This window comes from Monodelphis domestica, chromosome 6, assembly GCF_027887165.1.
Source record: "Monodelphis domestica isolate mMonDom1 chromosome 6, mMonDom1.pri, whole genome shotgun sequence".
In the NCBI taxonomy this organism is placed as follows: Eukaryota; Metazoa; Chordata; class Mammalia; order Didelphimorphia; family Didelphidae; genus Monodelphis; species Monodelphis domestica.
In genome coordinates this window covers 137,375,541-137,392,111 of record NC_077232.1, presented here as the reverse complement: position 1 = coordinate 137,392,111, position 16,571 = coordinate 137,375,541, and the positions used below count along the sequence as shown (strand labels likewise).

Below are 16,571 nucleotides of genomic sequence, written 5' to 3'. Positions count from 1 at the left end.
ATGCTGAGCTTGGAGTCAGAAATACTCCTCTTGCATTCAAATCTGACCTCAAACACTAGTTGGGTGGCCTTGGGCAAGCAATTTAACCCTGCTTGCCTCAGTTTCCTCATTCATTAGGCTGAGCTAGAGAAGGAAATGTCAAACCACTCCAGGATCTTTGCCAAGAAGACTCCAAATGGGGTCATGAAGAGTTGGACATGGGGGAGGCAGAGTCAAGATGGTGACTTAGAGGCAGCAAAAATTCAGACTTCTGAAAACCCTTCCTTACTGACTACAAACTAAATGCTCCTAAGGGACTGAAAATATAAACTAACAACATGACAGAGCCAAGGAACCATCCTGCTGGACTCAACTTAAAAGGTATGCCCTCCCACAAAAGCCTGAATTCAAGAACACTAGGGTTTAAGGGGAAGGAAGGAGGAGGGTCCCAGGACCTCTCCCCGACCTAGAGTGCTGAGCCTTGAGAACCTCTGGGCGGACAAGGGTTCTGGTTTGGAGGGAGTACCTTGTGGGCAAAGTTGTGCCAGGTTCAGAGCATTGAACACAGGTGGCAGGGAACACAGTTGGAGAAGAGCTGAGTGAGCAGCCTAGTTGCAGCAGCAGAGACCCTCCATATTGCCACCCCCCTTCCTGAGGTTTTAGCCTCAGGGCACATCAAACTCTACAAATCCAAACCAGCTGGATTTAATCTCATCAAAGCCTTCCAAGGGCAGGAAAGCTCAAGCTCCAACACCCCTGCCCAACATACTGCATTGGGAGATTTACTGACTAAGCTCCAAGGGGGGAAGGCTGACAGAAAAGCCCCAAACCACAGATCCAAAACATAATGAAAAGAGCAAGAGTGCAGGCAACAACAGGGGGAAAAGAAGGAGCAAATATGAGCAAACAACAGAAAAAGAAAAAAGAAATTAAAATCAACAGCTTCTATCCAGGCAATGAACAAAGAGCAAATGTAACAAAGAAGGATGAAGAAGCACCAAGCAAAAACACAGAAACTCCAGCGAATTAGACACAGGCTTTGGAAGAATTCAAGATACAATTCAAAACACAATTAAGAGAAAATGAAGACAACTGGGAAAAGAACTTAAAAAGTGAGAAGTCATCTGGAAACAGAGGCATCTGAACTAAAACAAGAAAATAGTGTCTTGAAAGCCAAAATTAATCAGCTTGAAAATGAGACAAAGGAGATGAAAGATCAGAAGGAGAAGGGTGACCAAAAAGCCAGGGATGAAATCCAGTTTTTAAAAACCAGAATACAACAATTAGAAGCAAGTGACTTCACAAGGCAGCAGGAAACTATAAAACAAAATCAAAAGAATGAAAAAATTGAGGAAAATATGAAGTACCTCATTCACAAAACAGAAGATTTAGAAAATCATTCCAGGAGAGACAATTTAAGAATCATTGGTCTACTGGAAGACCATGACAAAATAAAAAGCCTGGACATCATCCTACAGGAAATTATCCAAGAAAACTGCCCTGATATTCTAGAACAAGAGGGAAAAGTGGATATTGAAGGAATCCACAGATCACATCCTGTAATTAATCCCCAACTGACAAGACCCAGGAATTTTATAGCCAAATTCAAGAATTATCAGGAGGGGAGGTGGCAAAGTCTGGACATTAATGCATTGCTGGTGGAGTTGTGAATTGATCCACCCATTCTGGAGGGCAATTTGGAACTATGCCCAAAGAGCAATAAAAGACTGTCTGCCCTTTGATCCAGCCATAGCACTGGTGGGTTTGTGCCCCAAAGAGACAATAAGTAAAAAGACTTGTACAAGAATATTCATAGTTGCGCTCTTTGTGGTGGCAAAAAATTGGAAAATGAGGGCATGTCCTTTGATTTGGGGAGTGGCTGAACAAATTGTGGTATATGTTGGTGATGGAATACTATTGTGCTCAAAGGAATAATAAAGTAGATCAATTCCATGGGAACTGGAATGACCTTCAGGAATTGATGCGGAGCAAAAGGAGCAGATCCAGGAGAACATTTTACACAGAGACTGATATACTGTGATACAATCAAATGTAATGGACTTCTCTATTAGTGGAAATGCACTGATCCTGAACAATTTGTAGGGATCTAGGAGAAAGAACATTATTCACATTCAGAGGAAAAACTGTGGTAGTAGAAGCACAGAAGAAAAACAATATCTTGATGACATGGGTCGAGGGGATATGATTGGGGATATAGACTCTAAATGAACATCCTAGTGCAAATAACAACAACATGGAAATAGGTTTTGATCAAGGACACTTGTAAATACCCAGTGGAATTGTGCATCAGTTATGGGAAGCATGGGGGCAGGGAAGGGAGGGAAGGAATATGATTCTTGTAACCAAGGAATAATGTTCAAAATTGACTAAATTAATTTATTTTTTTAAAAAGGGGGAAAAAGAGTTGGACATAATTGAAAAAACAACTGAACAATGTCAGTTCATATCAAGTAGGCAAGGAGACAAGCTCTAGAAGAGCCAGAAGGTGATAGTTAAGGAGTTGGAGGAAGCAATATATGATAAAGATCAAAGAGAAAATAACCTTAGTGAGAATTGATGTCTGGTGGCATTGCAAATTACTCTATAGTCAGAATCTTCATACAATGCAGAGGAATCAGGAAATCAGAATTAAGAGACTTAGAATTGAAAAGGACCCCAATAATCATGTCCAGGGGTTCTTAACCTCTTGTGTTTCTTAGGTAGCCTAATAATGAAGCCAAGACACTCTTTGAATCCTGTTTTTAAATGCAGAAAATAAGATACAAAGGATTACAAAGGAAACCAATTATGTTGCAATAGTTAACAAAATCTTTTTTAAGTTCACAGTTCCAATATTGAGAACCCTAGTTCTAGTCTATGCTCAATGTCACATAAGTGGTAAACAAAAGCCAGGATCAATCAAGAGAAACATATCACTGTTTTTAGCAATCTGCCACAATTTGTGTGCACCAGACTATGTCTCTTTTTGTCTGATGTTTATATGCTGACATGATACTTAAAAGGGTCATGCTGTCAGATATTAGGGTCCACACATAGATTCCCACTGAGAATTCTGGATTTATATGCATACTGGTTCTTTTTATCTAAAAGCATTTTTGCTTCTCAAGTCTTCTTGTCCCAAGAAGCTCAGCTTTCCCTATCTACAGTTTGCCACATTTTTTTTGTAAAGCTCTCATCTGCCTCTGCATTTCTCTTTTCTTCCTCCTTACCCTACTTCTTAGGTGTCCTTTTCCTGCTTTGTTTTCTCCTTTTCATTCAATGAAATGAAATAAATTTCAGGAAAAAATGTCAAGGATATTGGTTTGGGGTTATAAAAAGGAAACAAGATAAGTTTGTGATAGCGAGCAGTTCATTTCAAGGCAACAAATAGCTAAGTGTATAATATGGTACAGAGTACCATAGTAGGGAATTCAAAAGAAAATACTTGAAAGATCTACATATACAGACACATACATGTATGCATACATGCAAAAATTATATTTGGGTGTTGTGTGTATTTTATACCCATATACTACATGTATATCATCATAAACATACAATAGAGACACATATGTGTATATGTACCTGTAAAGGAAAGCTGGTTGTATATTGTGCTGGATATACACATTATATCTATATGTATACCTACAAATGTATGTATGGGGTTTATGGGGTGCTCAGGGAGGAGTAGTATCTCTGGTATGGAGAGCTTGTCATGCCCTCCTAGGGCAGCTCCCCAGCCTCTGACCCCCCCACCTGACACCTAGCTCTCAATTGTGGCTCCTAGTAGCTGCTAGCATGCGGCAGCGGCCACACCCCCCGGGCAACAGCTTCGACAGGCCAGCTAAACCTTGTGAGGGTAGCCATCGGGTCGTCGACCCCTGGTGAACCAGGGCTTTGCTCACCCAGCATGTGAAGACTGCTTTGGCCGAACAGATGGAAGAAACCAAAAAGAAGGTTCAATGGCTGAGAGGGCGACGCAGCAAAGCACTGTGGAGTGCTTAGGGTGTGTTGGAGCACAAAAGACAACAGGGCCATCCAATGCAGCTGAGGAAGTCTCCAGGTGTAATGATTTTTTGTGCCACTGGACCCAGGCTTCCAACACCAAGAGAGTGGGACTGTCTCTGTGCATTGACTTTTCCACTTAAATCTCCTTCATGCACAAGTGTTTTTGTGCACACTCATCTATCATAGATGAAAACACACAAAGACAATCGTCATCCTTGGTTACCAAGAGACTACTACTATACTATACTAGTAAGCACTAATATATCTTACACCTTATTTGTCCAAATCTAAACTGCCTTCAAATAGAATTCAGAATGTTAGCTTGGGAAAACACTTTAGAGATCTTCTAACCTTGGGTCCATGAACTTAAAAAAAAAAATATATATATATATATATGTGTGTGTGTGTGTGTGTGTGTGTATCTTCATAGCTGGTATTTCAGCATAAATGGTTTCATATTTAGTCCTTTGTATTATTTTTAAAAATTATTTAAAGGTAATGTAATATAGGACCAAAATGAGGTCTTGTATAATGGGGAACTAGAGAGAGAGCTGTGAAAGTGTTAAAGAAATGGAGAGAGGGGAGAGATTGAGCCTCCCCTCTCATCTCCTTGGAGAAAGTGGCACAAATTGCCTTCTAGAGGACCAGAATATGTCCCTCCAGAGATTAGGTTGAATAAGGAGGCTAAGGACAGGAGGAGAAGGTCACAGAAAATTGACCTGCTGCCTCCCTTCTTAATCCTGGCTGTTGTTGAGAAGCAGGGTAACTCTCTTGCTTCTGGATTTCCCCAACATCCCAACTGTCCCTTCTCCCTTTTGAGATCTGTGTTACTCCTCAGCCCTGGTCTAGAGCTAACCCTCCTCCTTGGGGAGAAAGGTATAATTCTCTCCAAAGCTTCAGTCCCATTCATTGATGTTAGGAAGCAGGCAGACCTGATTTATAAGGATAACTCTTTATTTCTGGGGACACACAAAACAGGGAGAATAGGGTTGTTGGATAAGGAAAGTGAGAAATGGGAATCCCTATACCCCCCCCCAAATCTTGAGGGTTCAGGCTGTCTGTCTGACCCTCCTTTGGTCAGTTGTTGGGGTTGTCCTTCCTCCTAATTGAATCTACCTGTGAAACGAATTCCAAAGATAATTTTGGGGATAGAGAGAAATCTTCTTTAGTAGATGGCTTTCTTCAAAGTCCCAATCTTCTTTTATTGTCTTTGGCTGGAACAGAGGGATTTGGGGATCACTGGAAGGTAGTCAAATGTCCAGAGAGACCCTCTATCTCAGAGTTCCTTCCTCAGACTATCCATTCCAGGAGTTCAAGAAGAAGTGAAGTGACTGTTTTGAATCCTTCCAGCTCTTCTATTCCTCTCTGAAATCTTGGGTCTTCCTTGCCATTCCCCCTCTTGGGTTGTTCCTTTTGCCATTGTAATTGTATTATTTTTTAAAAATTTAATTAATTAATTTAATTTTTTAATCAATTAAATTATTTAATTTATTTTTAAATAATTAATTATTAAAATTCATAAGTTAAAAATATTTTTTAATTAAAAATCTATTTTTTAATTAAAAATAATAAAAATGTTAAAAATAACAATTAAATAGTTTAAAATTTTAATTAATTAAAAAATTAATTTATTATTTATAGCCTACAAATTGTCTATTATGTTTTATTAGGAAACCTTTCCTTTCTTCAGCAACAGATGTGGAGTCAAGTAGACCTGAGTTTAAATCCTATCTCAGATAGTCACTAACTATATAACCTTGGCAAGTCACTTAATTTTGGTCTGCCTCAGTATTTCCTCATCTGTAAAGCAAGGATAATAATAGCAGCTATCTTGTTATGAGGAGAAAATGAAACAATATTTATAAAGCATTTTGTAAATCTTTAAGCACTATACAAATGCTAGCTGTTAATAATAAAATAATGGGCATTTATAGGCTTCATTAGACTGTTAAGGAGTCCAAAATCAAACCAAAACCAAAATTAAAAAAAAAAAACTATTAATAACCTTTTACCAAATCCAGTACTTTCAGGTCATTCAATAAGCTAGTAATAATAGAACAGAATTTTCAAATCAAGTCTTCTGACTGTCAATCTGTAAAGATAATTTTAGGGTTGTGACTTAAAATCTAGAGTTAATTGGTCACTGGGAAAAATCCCAAGTAAAATACCCAAGTCAGTCTGGAAATTTATTGTAATTTAATTAATATAGAGGGAGGGAGTTTAAGGAGAAGGAGAGAAGAGGATATAGGATTCTCCTGCCTGGCCTGTGCTAGGGGGAGTTTTAAAATCCCCGCCTCTAAGTCTCTGAAGAAGATTAGAGGGTTCTAAGGGGATAAAGTTGGAAAAGTAAAGGAGGGAAACTCAGCCAGAAACTCACCACCGAACCCGACAATAGCTTGTAGCCATGCTAAGATGCTGAAAGGCCAGCACACTGCTATCAGCCAATTATCCATCGCAAAGGTTGCCAGAGAGAGGAAGTGAACCAAATATATAGATCTTTCACCCTTGTGTCTCTGCCTCTAAATTTTCACTGTCTACCAATCATATCAAAAGCTTTTTTCCAGGACTGCCCATACTTTTAGTTCTCATCTTCTTTTGATTTGATTATATCTTTAGAGTTACTTAACATTTTTTTTTGTTAAATTCACCTTTTGTTAGTTACTTTACCTTTCTGTGATTAATTTAACCTTTATAGTTACTTAACATCTTTTTGTATTAAGATACTTAAAATAGACTTAAATTAAATTTCTAGCTTCACTAAAAGGTAAGAGTTAAGTACCTTCATTGTTCAATCAGGAGACTGCAACTTTATCTTCCCCTAAAGTACGTCTAATTAGGGTGGAGTAATTTAAAGTTCCCAATACATTCCTGATTTTGTTAAACTAAGTATCTTCATTGTTACAATCAGGAAACAGCTAAATTCAATTTTCACAAATCCAAAACTCTTTCCATTTATATTACATTCCTAACTAAAAATCTCTTTGAAAGGAAAAACCATGTAACTATGTGCTGAGAAATAATAACACAGCATATAAGTTATAATTCAGGTTGGCAGAAACCAGATCTGGGATGAAAGTACGGTGGTCTCTATTGGGGTCAATATACCTCATCCAACCCCATAATTTTACAGATGGCTCCCATGTACCAGATGAAGATCAATCTGCAGCAATAGCCATTTGGCTATTGAAGCAATTGGAAAGCCTGTTTCAGGATGTTCTATATCTGTGTTTTTGTCTCCCCATCAAAATTATGAACTCTTTGAGGAATGTGTATGTGTGTGTGTCTTTTCATCTATTTATTTTCCCTTTTTCCCAATAATAAGTTATCTATGGGGAAAAAAAGATGATGCTGGGCAACTTTAAATGTTTAAAGTCCCCTGGGTGAAAATGCTGAAAAAATAAGATAAAAAGCACTTAGCAATTCCACTGAAATATTAGATAGATATAAGACATACATCATGAATTTTAAAATGTAAAGAAAAATGTTCAAGAAAAGAAGTTTCTCTAATTTCTAAAATGAGATTTAGTGAGACATATGCATTGTTTAGACTGGAGAAGAGTTAAAAGTAGATCAAAGTGACCCCCACGTGGAAGGTGAAGATGAGTTTGTCAGAATTTTCCTCTAGAGTCAAGTCTTTAAAGTTTATTCAGACCTGACTTAGTTTCATTACATAATGGGTATACTGTAAGCATGTTTTTAGATTGTTTCAGATTTTTTACTTTAAAAAAATTATAATTCCCCATTTTGTCCTATATCTTAAATCTTTCATGTAGTGGGAACAGCACTAGACTGGATTTCTGCCTTTAGAAAACCCTTATCTTCTATTTTAGAATCAATACCATGAATTGGTTCCAAAGCAGAAGAGTAATAAAGACTGGGCCACTGTGGCTTAGTGACTTGTGCAAGGTTACATAGCTAGGAAATATCTAAGGTCAAATTTGAACCCAGGACCTCTTGGTTTCTAGGCCTGACTTTCAATACACTGAGCCACTAGCTGCCCCCCCTCTGGAATAGATATTAAGGAGAATGGGTTCTGCTATTACTTCTGTGATCTTGGGCAAGTCACTTTATCTCTCTGCTTCAGTTTCTTCATCTGTCAAACAAGGGAATCAACCTCTGATGTTCCTTCCAGTTCTAATATTCTAATGGTTCATGTAGTTCCACTAGTGTGGTCACTGGAAAACTGAGATGCATCCTTTCCTTGCTGAGTCAGAGACATAAATCCACCTAATTGTTTAATATGAAAGGTTAAACCATCATCTCTATGGTTTGCATGCATTTACTCTTCTCTGAGGTTTTTACTGCAGAAAAATAGGTGGAGTTAATTTTTGCCTGTGACAAACTGCTTGAATGAGCTATGATTTCAGTTAAAAAGGGTCAGGGTTGTAAAAAGGAAACAGAAGATAAGCTTGTGATAGAGAGCAATTTAAAGGCAACAAATAAGTATAAGATAACATGGTCCAGAGTAATCATAAACGGCTCTGCGGTTCAGATACGGCCAAACAACTGAAGACTGCTTAGTGTACGTCTGTGAGAAAGCTCAGTTGATGATGATTCTTTCTACCTGTAAGTAAGAAATATGGCCATTTGTTTTCAGGAATGTATATTTGCTGATGTATTGACATGGAGTGTTTGGCCAGGGACATGGCAATGTTAACTTTCCTCTCTCTGTGTGTGTATTGGGTTATTTTTAAAACTATTTGAGGGATTTGTCTTCCAGAATTTTAAGGTAGAAAGTGTTAAGAATTTGGAGGAAGAAAACCTTTGGATCACCCTAAGATCTGAGTGTGGCAAAAAAAAAAATCATCCAGAAAAAAAGCTTATTTGGGGAACTCTTTTTAGTGGAAAGAGGTCTGAAAGTTGAGGTCCATTGATTCCATAATAGAAAATAAGCTCTAAAAAAAAAGGCAGGACTCTAATTCAGTGCTATTCTAGTTTTAAGATACAGGACAAAATGGGACAAAGAAATTTTGCCTCTCTTCGTATATGAGTTCAGGCAAGTGAAGTACATGTTCAATGCCTACCTCTCAAATATGGTGTGAAGACGACATAAACCAAGTGAAAGTATCTTGGAAATCCTTTATTTACATAAGGAAATATTATTATTTAATATTTGATTTTTACCAAGTGCACAGGGACCTAGTTAATAAAAATCAATAGCCGATTGACAAGGACAGGCCAAAGAATTTTAGATCGAAGATGGAAAGGACCTCAAAAGCTATTTGTTGAACCTCTTCATTTTGTGGGTAACAGGTATGTCCAGCTCTTTGTGTCCATTTGGGGTTTTCTTGGCAAAGATACTGGAGTGGTTTGCCATTCCTGTCTCCAGCTTATTTTATAGATGACAAAACTGAAGCAAACAGGATGAAGTGACTTGACCTGAATCACAAAGTTAGTGTCTGAGACTGCATTTGAACTCAGATCTTCCTGACTCCAGACCTGAACCTCTAGTACTAGGCAGTACTGCCTGATTTAGAATCCTTAGTTGTTTGGATTTTTTAAAATCCATCTTAGAATCAATGCTGTGTATTGGTTCCAAGGCAAAAGAACAGTAAGGGCTAGGCAATGGTGGTTAAGTGACTTGTTTAGGGTCACACAGCTAGAAAATATCTGAGGCCACATTTGAACCTAGGACCTCCCAACTCTAGGTTTGGCTTTCTACCCACTGACCCACGTAGCTGCCCCCTTCTTAGGTTCTTTCAATGTTTCAGCTCAAATGGCACCTGTTTCCTCATCATCCCAGCTGTTAGTACCTTTCTTCCCCCAAACCACATTGTATTATTTACAAATTTTTATGCACACACACATAAGAGCAGTTGTGGGGTAGGGAATAGAGAGAACTGGTCACAGAGCTAGGAATACCTGAATTCAATTCTCACCTGTGACACATACTGACTGTGTGACTCTAGACCAAGCCATTTAACCTCTCCCTGGTCTAGGACACTTTCTAAAACTATAAATTGTAGATAAAGTGCTGACCTTCAGTGGTAGATCAGTTCCCTCATTCATCAGGTCAATGAAATCAAAGGTCTGGGTTTTATCACTATCTCTTCTAAGAGGATGAAAATTCCCTTAGGGCAGAGAGGTTTTGTTTTTCAGTTTTCCGAATTTAACATGATGCCTGACTAAGGTAGGTCCTTCATAAAAGCTTGGGCCATTGAGGAGCAACTGGATGACTCAGTGGATTGAGAGCCAAGTTGAGAAACCAAGAGGTCTTGAGTTCAAGTATAGCCTCAGATGCTTCTGAGCAGTTTGACTCTGGGCCAGTCACTTAGACCCCATTTTCTGGCCCATAAAGCTCTACTGCCTTGGAACCAATACACAATATTGATTCCAAGATGGCAGGTAAGGGTTGAGGAAAAAAACTTGTGTGATTGATAGAAGAATAAAAGTTCTTTTTAGTTCTAATCTTGTGATCCTATGACCTTGAGAGTGATGCATGAGACACAGTAAATTAATGTAATTAATATATTTTTCATATGTATAATAGTCAGATGGTACAGCTGATAGCATGTTGGGTGTGGAGTCAGTAAGATCTGAATTCAAAGATGGCCTCAGACACTTACTAGTTGTGTGACCCTGGACATGTCACTTCTAAATTATGTTTGCCATACTTTCTTTATCTGTAAAATGACAATAATGATAACATCTACCTCCTAAGGTTGATGTGAGGATAAAATTTGATGACATTTTAAAAGCCTTTTCAAACCACAAAGTGTTATATAAATATTCTTCTACTAATAACAAATGGATTAAGGATTGGGGTACCTGCCAGGGATATATTTTGAAACAAATGTTTCATTCTGTGGAAAATAGACTTGAGGACCACTCAGTATCATCTCTACTTCTTTAAAAATGAATTTTTCCATCATTATTTATGACTTAAGTATGAGTCCGTTTTATTCCGGGTAAAATATCTTTGTTCCTGTGACAGTACTAAGAAATATTACAGAGATAGCCACAACAACCACACATACATATTTCCCAAAGCTAGTTACTTGTTGAATGGTTTTTTTTTTTAACTTTTTTAAAGACACCCTGTCAATCTAAGAGAAACACAGCTCATTGATCCCAGATAGGGAGGTTTGAACAGAACAGGGAATTGTCTATAGGGTATGATTTTAAAGATGTTGCCACAAGTCCCTACCAGCCCCATGGAGGTTTTTTCCCTCCCTAGAATCACTTTCCTGGATTAGCCAGTTGAAGCTGAGTCTCTCTATCTCTGATTGTCTGTCTCTGTCTTTCTGTGTCTCTCTCTGACTGTCTCTCTGTCTCTTTCTGTCTCTTTGCCTCTATCTCTCCTCAAGTGATTACCTCAAGTATCTCCTCAAGTATTACCTCTGGGATTTTCCAACACTCTCATTGGTGTATGAAAAATAAAATGTTCAGATTAGCTGTCTTCTTGCTTTCAGGGGAAATGTCTTGAGGTCAAGAGAGGAAGGCAATGACTAGGAATGGATGGCAGAAACCAATAGTCTGGGATTCCAAAAAGGAAAAATGATTGAGGGCCAGTGGAGAAGGTAGTTGAGAAGAGGAGGTGGGGAGCAAGGTATATGTTAACCCTCAAGTCAGGGGAGTGTCAGGAATAATTCTACCCTTCTCCACGATTCCGTTAAATGTAAAGGGGTTGGACTACTAGATAATTTCTAATATTCCTCCCAAGAGTCATAGAAGAACCCAGAAGAGGTGGCTTCCTTTTCTGATTTTGAGATTCAGTGTTGGAAGCAATCTTAGGTCTTATATTGTCCAGTCTCCTTTTACAGATGAAATTAAGTGGCATGCCTAAGGTCACACTGGCATGCCTTAGTAGAGAGGAGATTCAAATTCCTCTGCTAACTTTCAGCTCATTGCTCCTTCCAGGGCACTGCCTCTTGCAGCTTTGGAGTTAATGGAAAAGAGCTAGGAGTCAGAAGTCTAGGGGCTAGTAATCCCATACTAACTGTTAGCTAGCTGTGTGACCGTGGACAAATGCTTGCCTCTAGGGACCCCAATTCCTACATTTCTTTTTTTTTAAGTCCCCAAACCCTTACTTTCTGTCTTAGAACCAATCCCAGACCTAGCCACTGAGTAGTCACCTAGCCACCCCCCCAATTCCTGCATTTCTTCAAGAAGACTTTAAGATGGAACTTTTGAATAACAGGATTTTGCAGCTAAAAGGGAGCTTAGAGAAAAATATTTTCCACAAACAGTAGGGGAGGGGAATAGATGAAGATAGGAAGAATGGAAAAGAAGAAATGTCTGGCTTGTGTGGCTGTTTTTTGTAAAAGAAATGAATTATCCTTCCCCAATTGCAAAGATCCTGAGAGCTCAGGGCTGGCCATAGATACAATAGAGTGTGTCTTGGGAAGAGAAAGTCCTTTCAGTGGTTTCTCACTCCTTTTTGGAGAAACTCCTAGGTGTCTACAATCCTTATTAAGCCTCCAAATTCCCAATAGTCCCTGCTATTTAGGAGCTCCATGAACCACCAGAGCTGCTCTATGGCTTGATAGGTTGCTATATTTTTACCTTCACCTTACTTTACTCTAGGTGTGACTAGGCTTACTATATCATGCCTAGACTATTGCAATTGTCTCCCCATCCCAAGTCTTTCCCCATTACAGTTCATCCTTTCCTTAGCGGTCAAAGTGAACTTCCTAAAACGTAGGCTTGACCATGTCACCTCCAGATCAATAAAATCCAACCTTGCATCATAATCCCAAATAAACTCCAATGACTCCCTATTATGTCCAGGATCTAATATAAAATCCTCTGTTTGGCACTCAAAGCCCCTCTCAACCTGGCCCCTTCCTACTTCCCTGGCTTCTTACACCTTATTCCCCTCTATATATTTTTTGATTTAGTGACACTGACCTTGCTGTTCATCAAACAACACTATTGCTTCATCTCCCAACACTAGCTGTCCCACATGCCTGGAACTCTCTCCCTCCTCATCTCTACCTCCTGGCTTATCTGGTTTCCTTAAAGTCTCAGCTAAAATCTCACCTCCTACGAGAAGACTTTCCTAATCTCCATTAATTCTAGTGCCTTCCCTCTTCTGATTCTCTCCCATTTATCCTATATATACAGTTTGTACATTTACTTGTTTGCATGTTGTCTTTCCCAGCAGACTGAGTTTTTGAAGAGTAAGGACTGTCTTTTGCCTTTTTATTCCTGGTGCTTAGGGCACATAGCAGATGCTTAATAAATATTTACTCATCGACTGATCGATCAATTGTTCTAAAGCAAGGGGTGGCCACAGACACATTTCAAAGGATCCATGAACTTAGATGAAAAAAAAATTACACACTGATTTTCATTAATCTTTAACTGAAATTTAACATTTCCTTTGATTAGATTTCTTCCACACAGCCAAAGAGGACCATGACAGAAGAAAGATCAAGAACCCCTGATCTAAATTTTTACTAAGAGTTACTAAGAGCATAGGTAACTAACAGGTTAAATAATTAAATTACTTCACTAATTTGTGTATTGTATCCACCTGTAAAGTGTTATGAAATCATAGGACTTTTAAGATCAAATCAATTAGAACCAAGCCACCTCAGGAATTTCCTCATCGAAATTACTAGGTCATCTTTGCTCCACTCTCCCCAAGTCCTTCTCTTTAGGCACATTTTCCTTCTTATTTCTTTCGAAAGCTGCAGCATTAACACAAAATTTTCTCATCTTCATATCTGGCAATTTCTTGAGATCATGATCTCATCCCCTGAAATTTCTCAGCTGCCTTGTCTTCACAATGTCATGACTCTCCCTGCTATATCCTTAGAGTTTCTGCTCTCATGTTCCATAGTTTGTTTAAAGGATGGTTTTCCTATTAAAGGGCTTTCTTTCCTGACTGTCTTTGCTTCACTGATATGAATCTCAGTCTGGCTCAGATCACTGTTGAACTGATAGAAATAACAGAAAATGTTTCTTTATATAAAAAAATCTTGTTATGTCCACACAAAACAGTGGAATCAGTTTGATTCATCTTTGAGTCAGTCAAGGAGGCTAGTTATTGCCAAAATTTCTTTAAGCTTGATTCTTTTTAAATTTCCTAGGAATTAGAAGAGTTTGAATAATTATATTTTTCATGAAAATCCTGAGTAAAATGGCAGTTGACATGACCAACACAAATTAGAAAAATTTCAGGGATTTGAGGGATTGATTAGAAACAAAACTTTGAACATCAGTTGGGAAACCAGAAATGTTAACGTAACCATTAGGATATGGGAAACTGGGTGGAAATGGACCAGCCTGCTCTCAGGAGTGTGAATACATCTCTCACAAATGCACTTCTGGATGGGAAAACGATCACCATTTACCACACATTTGACCATTGCTGCTCTCAGCTCTTGCTATCTTCCAGTTCCCTCTAGTGGTTGGAAAGACAAATCAGCAGCCTTTGGAGATAGAAGGAATGTTAATGGGATGCTGCTGGGATCTGCTTTCTAGAGATGAGAAAGGCCTTTTACAAAGCATGGGAGGCCTTCTGGGAGAAGAGAATAAATGTCAAGTAAATGAGATAGGCTTCTCGCCTTTCATCTGCCCAATCCAGACATGATTGTGCGAATCTCAAAGGCTCAGATAGATTATGTCAGGATGTGTTGCCCTTTCCATGATTTGCCAAGAAAAAGAGCACAGTGGAATGTGTTTGTTGGAGGATAAGCAACTGGGCAGCAGGGATTCTATGCGAGCCGAGGGCTGACCAGGTTCCTGGCTTGTAGCAAGACAAGAGGATGTTTGATAAATGCCATGCCCTGCTCCTGCCAGGCAAATAGTCATGGCTGTTGGGTTTTCATCTTCCTTAGGGAGGTTATAGAGTTTCAGCTTAAGACCAGGCCTTTTCACAGGAATAAATGAACCTTCTGTGAGTATTAAACTGTTGCATGCATTTGATGAATATTCACCTCAAATATCTCATATGTAATTAGGAGGCTTTTTATTATCTCCACTAATGGAAAATATGGCGGCCATGGTACTGAAAATCTAAAATGTCCATTTTATTTAGGGACTGATATATGTCTTTCAGTGAATTTGGGGGACTTGCATTTTTTAAAGACCCTGCACTCTTTGTGGCGGCAAAGAATTAGAAACAAAATGGGTACTCGTTGAACTGTAGTAAATGAATGTAATGGAATGTAGCACTAATGATCAGTAAGAAATTATAAATATTGGAGAATCCAAAAATATACAAAGGAGTTGTATAAACTGATATAATCCAAATAAAGTAGAGTCAGGAGAACAATCTTCATAATTGTAATGATACCAAAATCCAGAGCATACTCAATGCCTAGCCTTGTTTAGCCAGAAACTGGTGATGAGATCTATTTTCCTCCTGGTCAGTGGTGGTGGACTACAGGTACAGATTGTTGCATATGAGATCATTCAAATCTAATGTTTTGGTTTAATGTGTTCATTGTTTTTCTCCCTCATAAAAAAGGATTCTTGGAGGGAGGGAAGAAGTGTTATTGGTAAATGACACTAATATAAAAACTGAAAACTATTTTTAAATGTTTTTTCAATGGATGTCTTAAATCCTGGGAATTAACTTCAAACAAAATGATGTTGCCTTGTGCAAAGCCAGCTGAGGAGGACCTGGAAAGAGCACTCCTTCCCTGGCTCCTTCCTTAGAGGTAAAATCTCTTCTCAGCAGACCAAGGCTCAGCCCAAGAGCATTAGCTTTTCACTCACAGGTTCTCAAGGATGCAATCAATAAATCATTTACACTATGCTAGGCACTGTGCTAAGCAATTTACAGTGATCTCAGTTGATCCATCAACACTGTGAAGTAGGTGCTATTCTTACTCTCATTTTACAGATGAGGAAACTGAGGCAAACAGAGGTTAAGTGATTTGCCCAGCCACACAGCTAGTGTGTTAGAGATTAGATTTGAACTGGCCTTCCTGCCTGAGCCCACTACTCTATCCACTGCTCCCCAATGAAGGGGTTTGGTTTCAAAGGTCCTACTCCTGGGGTATGGTTGTCAAAAAGTGTAGGTATCAAGAAGAAGAACAGTATCAGCAAAGGAGCACATGACTCACTCTGCTTAATTATAGTCAGAATCTTTGTACAGGTCACAGAATGTGACTTAGAGTTGTGGATTAGGGTGATTTCAGGGGTGATGGTGAAGATTCACCTGGCTCTTGTCTGAAATTCCTCCCTCCTTAAGTCTTTAGAAAAGCATACACCCCTGACTGGGACAACACTTTCAACCATTATGTCAGTTTTTCAAGATTTATTAGGGCAGCTAGGTGGCTTGGAGAGCCAGACTTAGAGAATGAGGGTGAGAGGAAGCTCTAGTTTCAAATCTGGCCTCTTCCTTGCTGTTTGATCCTGGACAAGTCACTTAAACCCCCATTGCCTAGCCCTCTCCACTTTTCTGCCTTGGAACCAATATTCAGTATTGATTGTAAGACAGAAGATAAGGGTTTGGGTCTTTTTTAATGATTTATTGTGATGGAGTGGTATAGCTTTCCTTAGAATTTTTTTTAATAATGTAGAAAAGGGAGAGTGTAATTATAATAAACAATAAGGTTTTAGGGAGGCAAATTGGATCAAGACAGAGAGGCTGCTGTGTGCCGAAGGAAAAACTTTCAATGTCTTAA

At 38.7% G+C, this 16,571-nt stretch overlaps 1 protein-coding gene across 1 annotated transcript in view; it reads left to right on the top strand.

The window, feature by feature from the left end:
• The first annotated feature begins 5,633 nt into the window (after window positions 1–5,633).
• The window catches only part of TXK (TXK tyrosine kinase), an 81,551-nt gene continuing 70,613 nt past the window's right edge, over window positions 5,634–16,571 (top strand). The window contains exon 1 of the mRNA XM_001372143.5: window positions 5,634–8,553. Within this exon, the coding sequence (XP_001372180.3) occupies window positions 8,535–8,553 (19 nt within the window). The 5' untranslated portion in view covers window positions 5,634–8,534. The remainder of the gene's footprint in view (window positions 8,554–16,571) is intronic.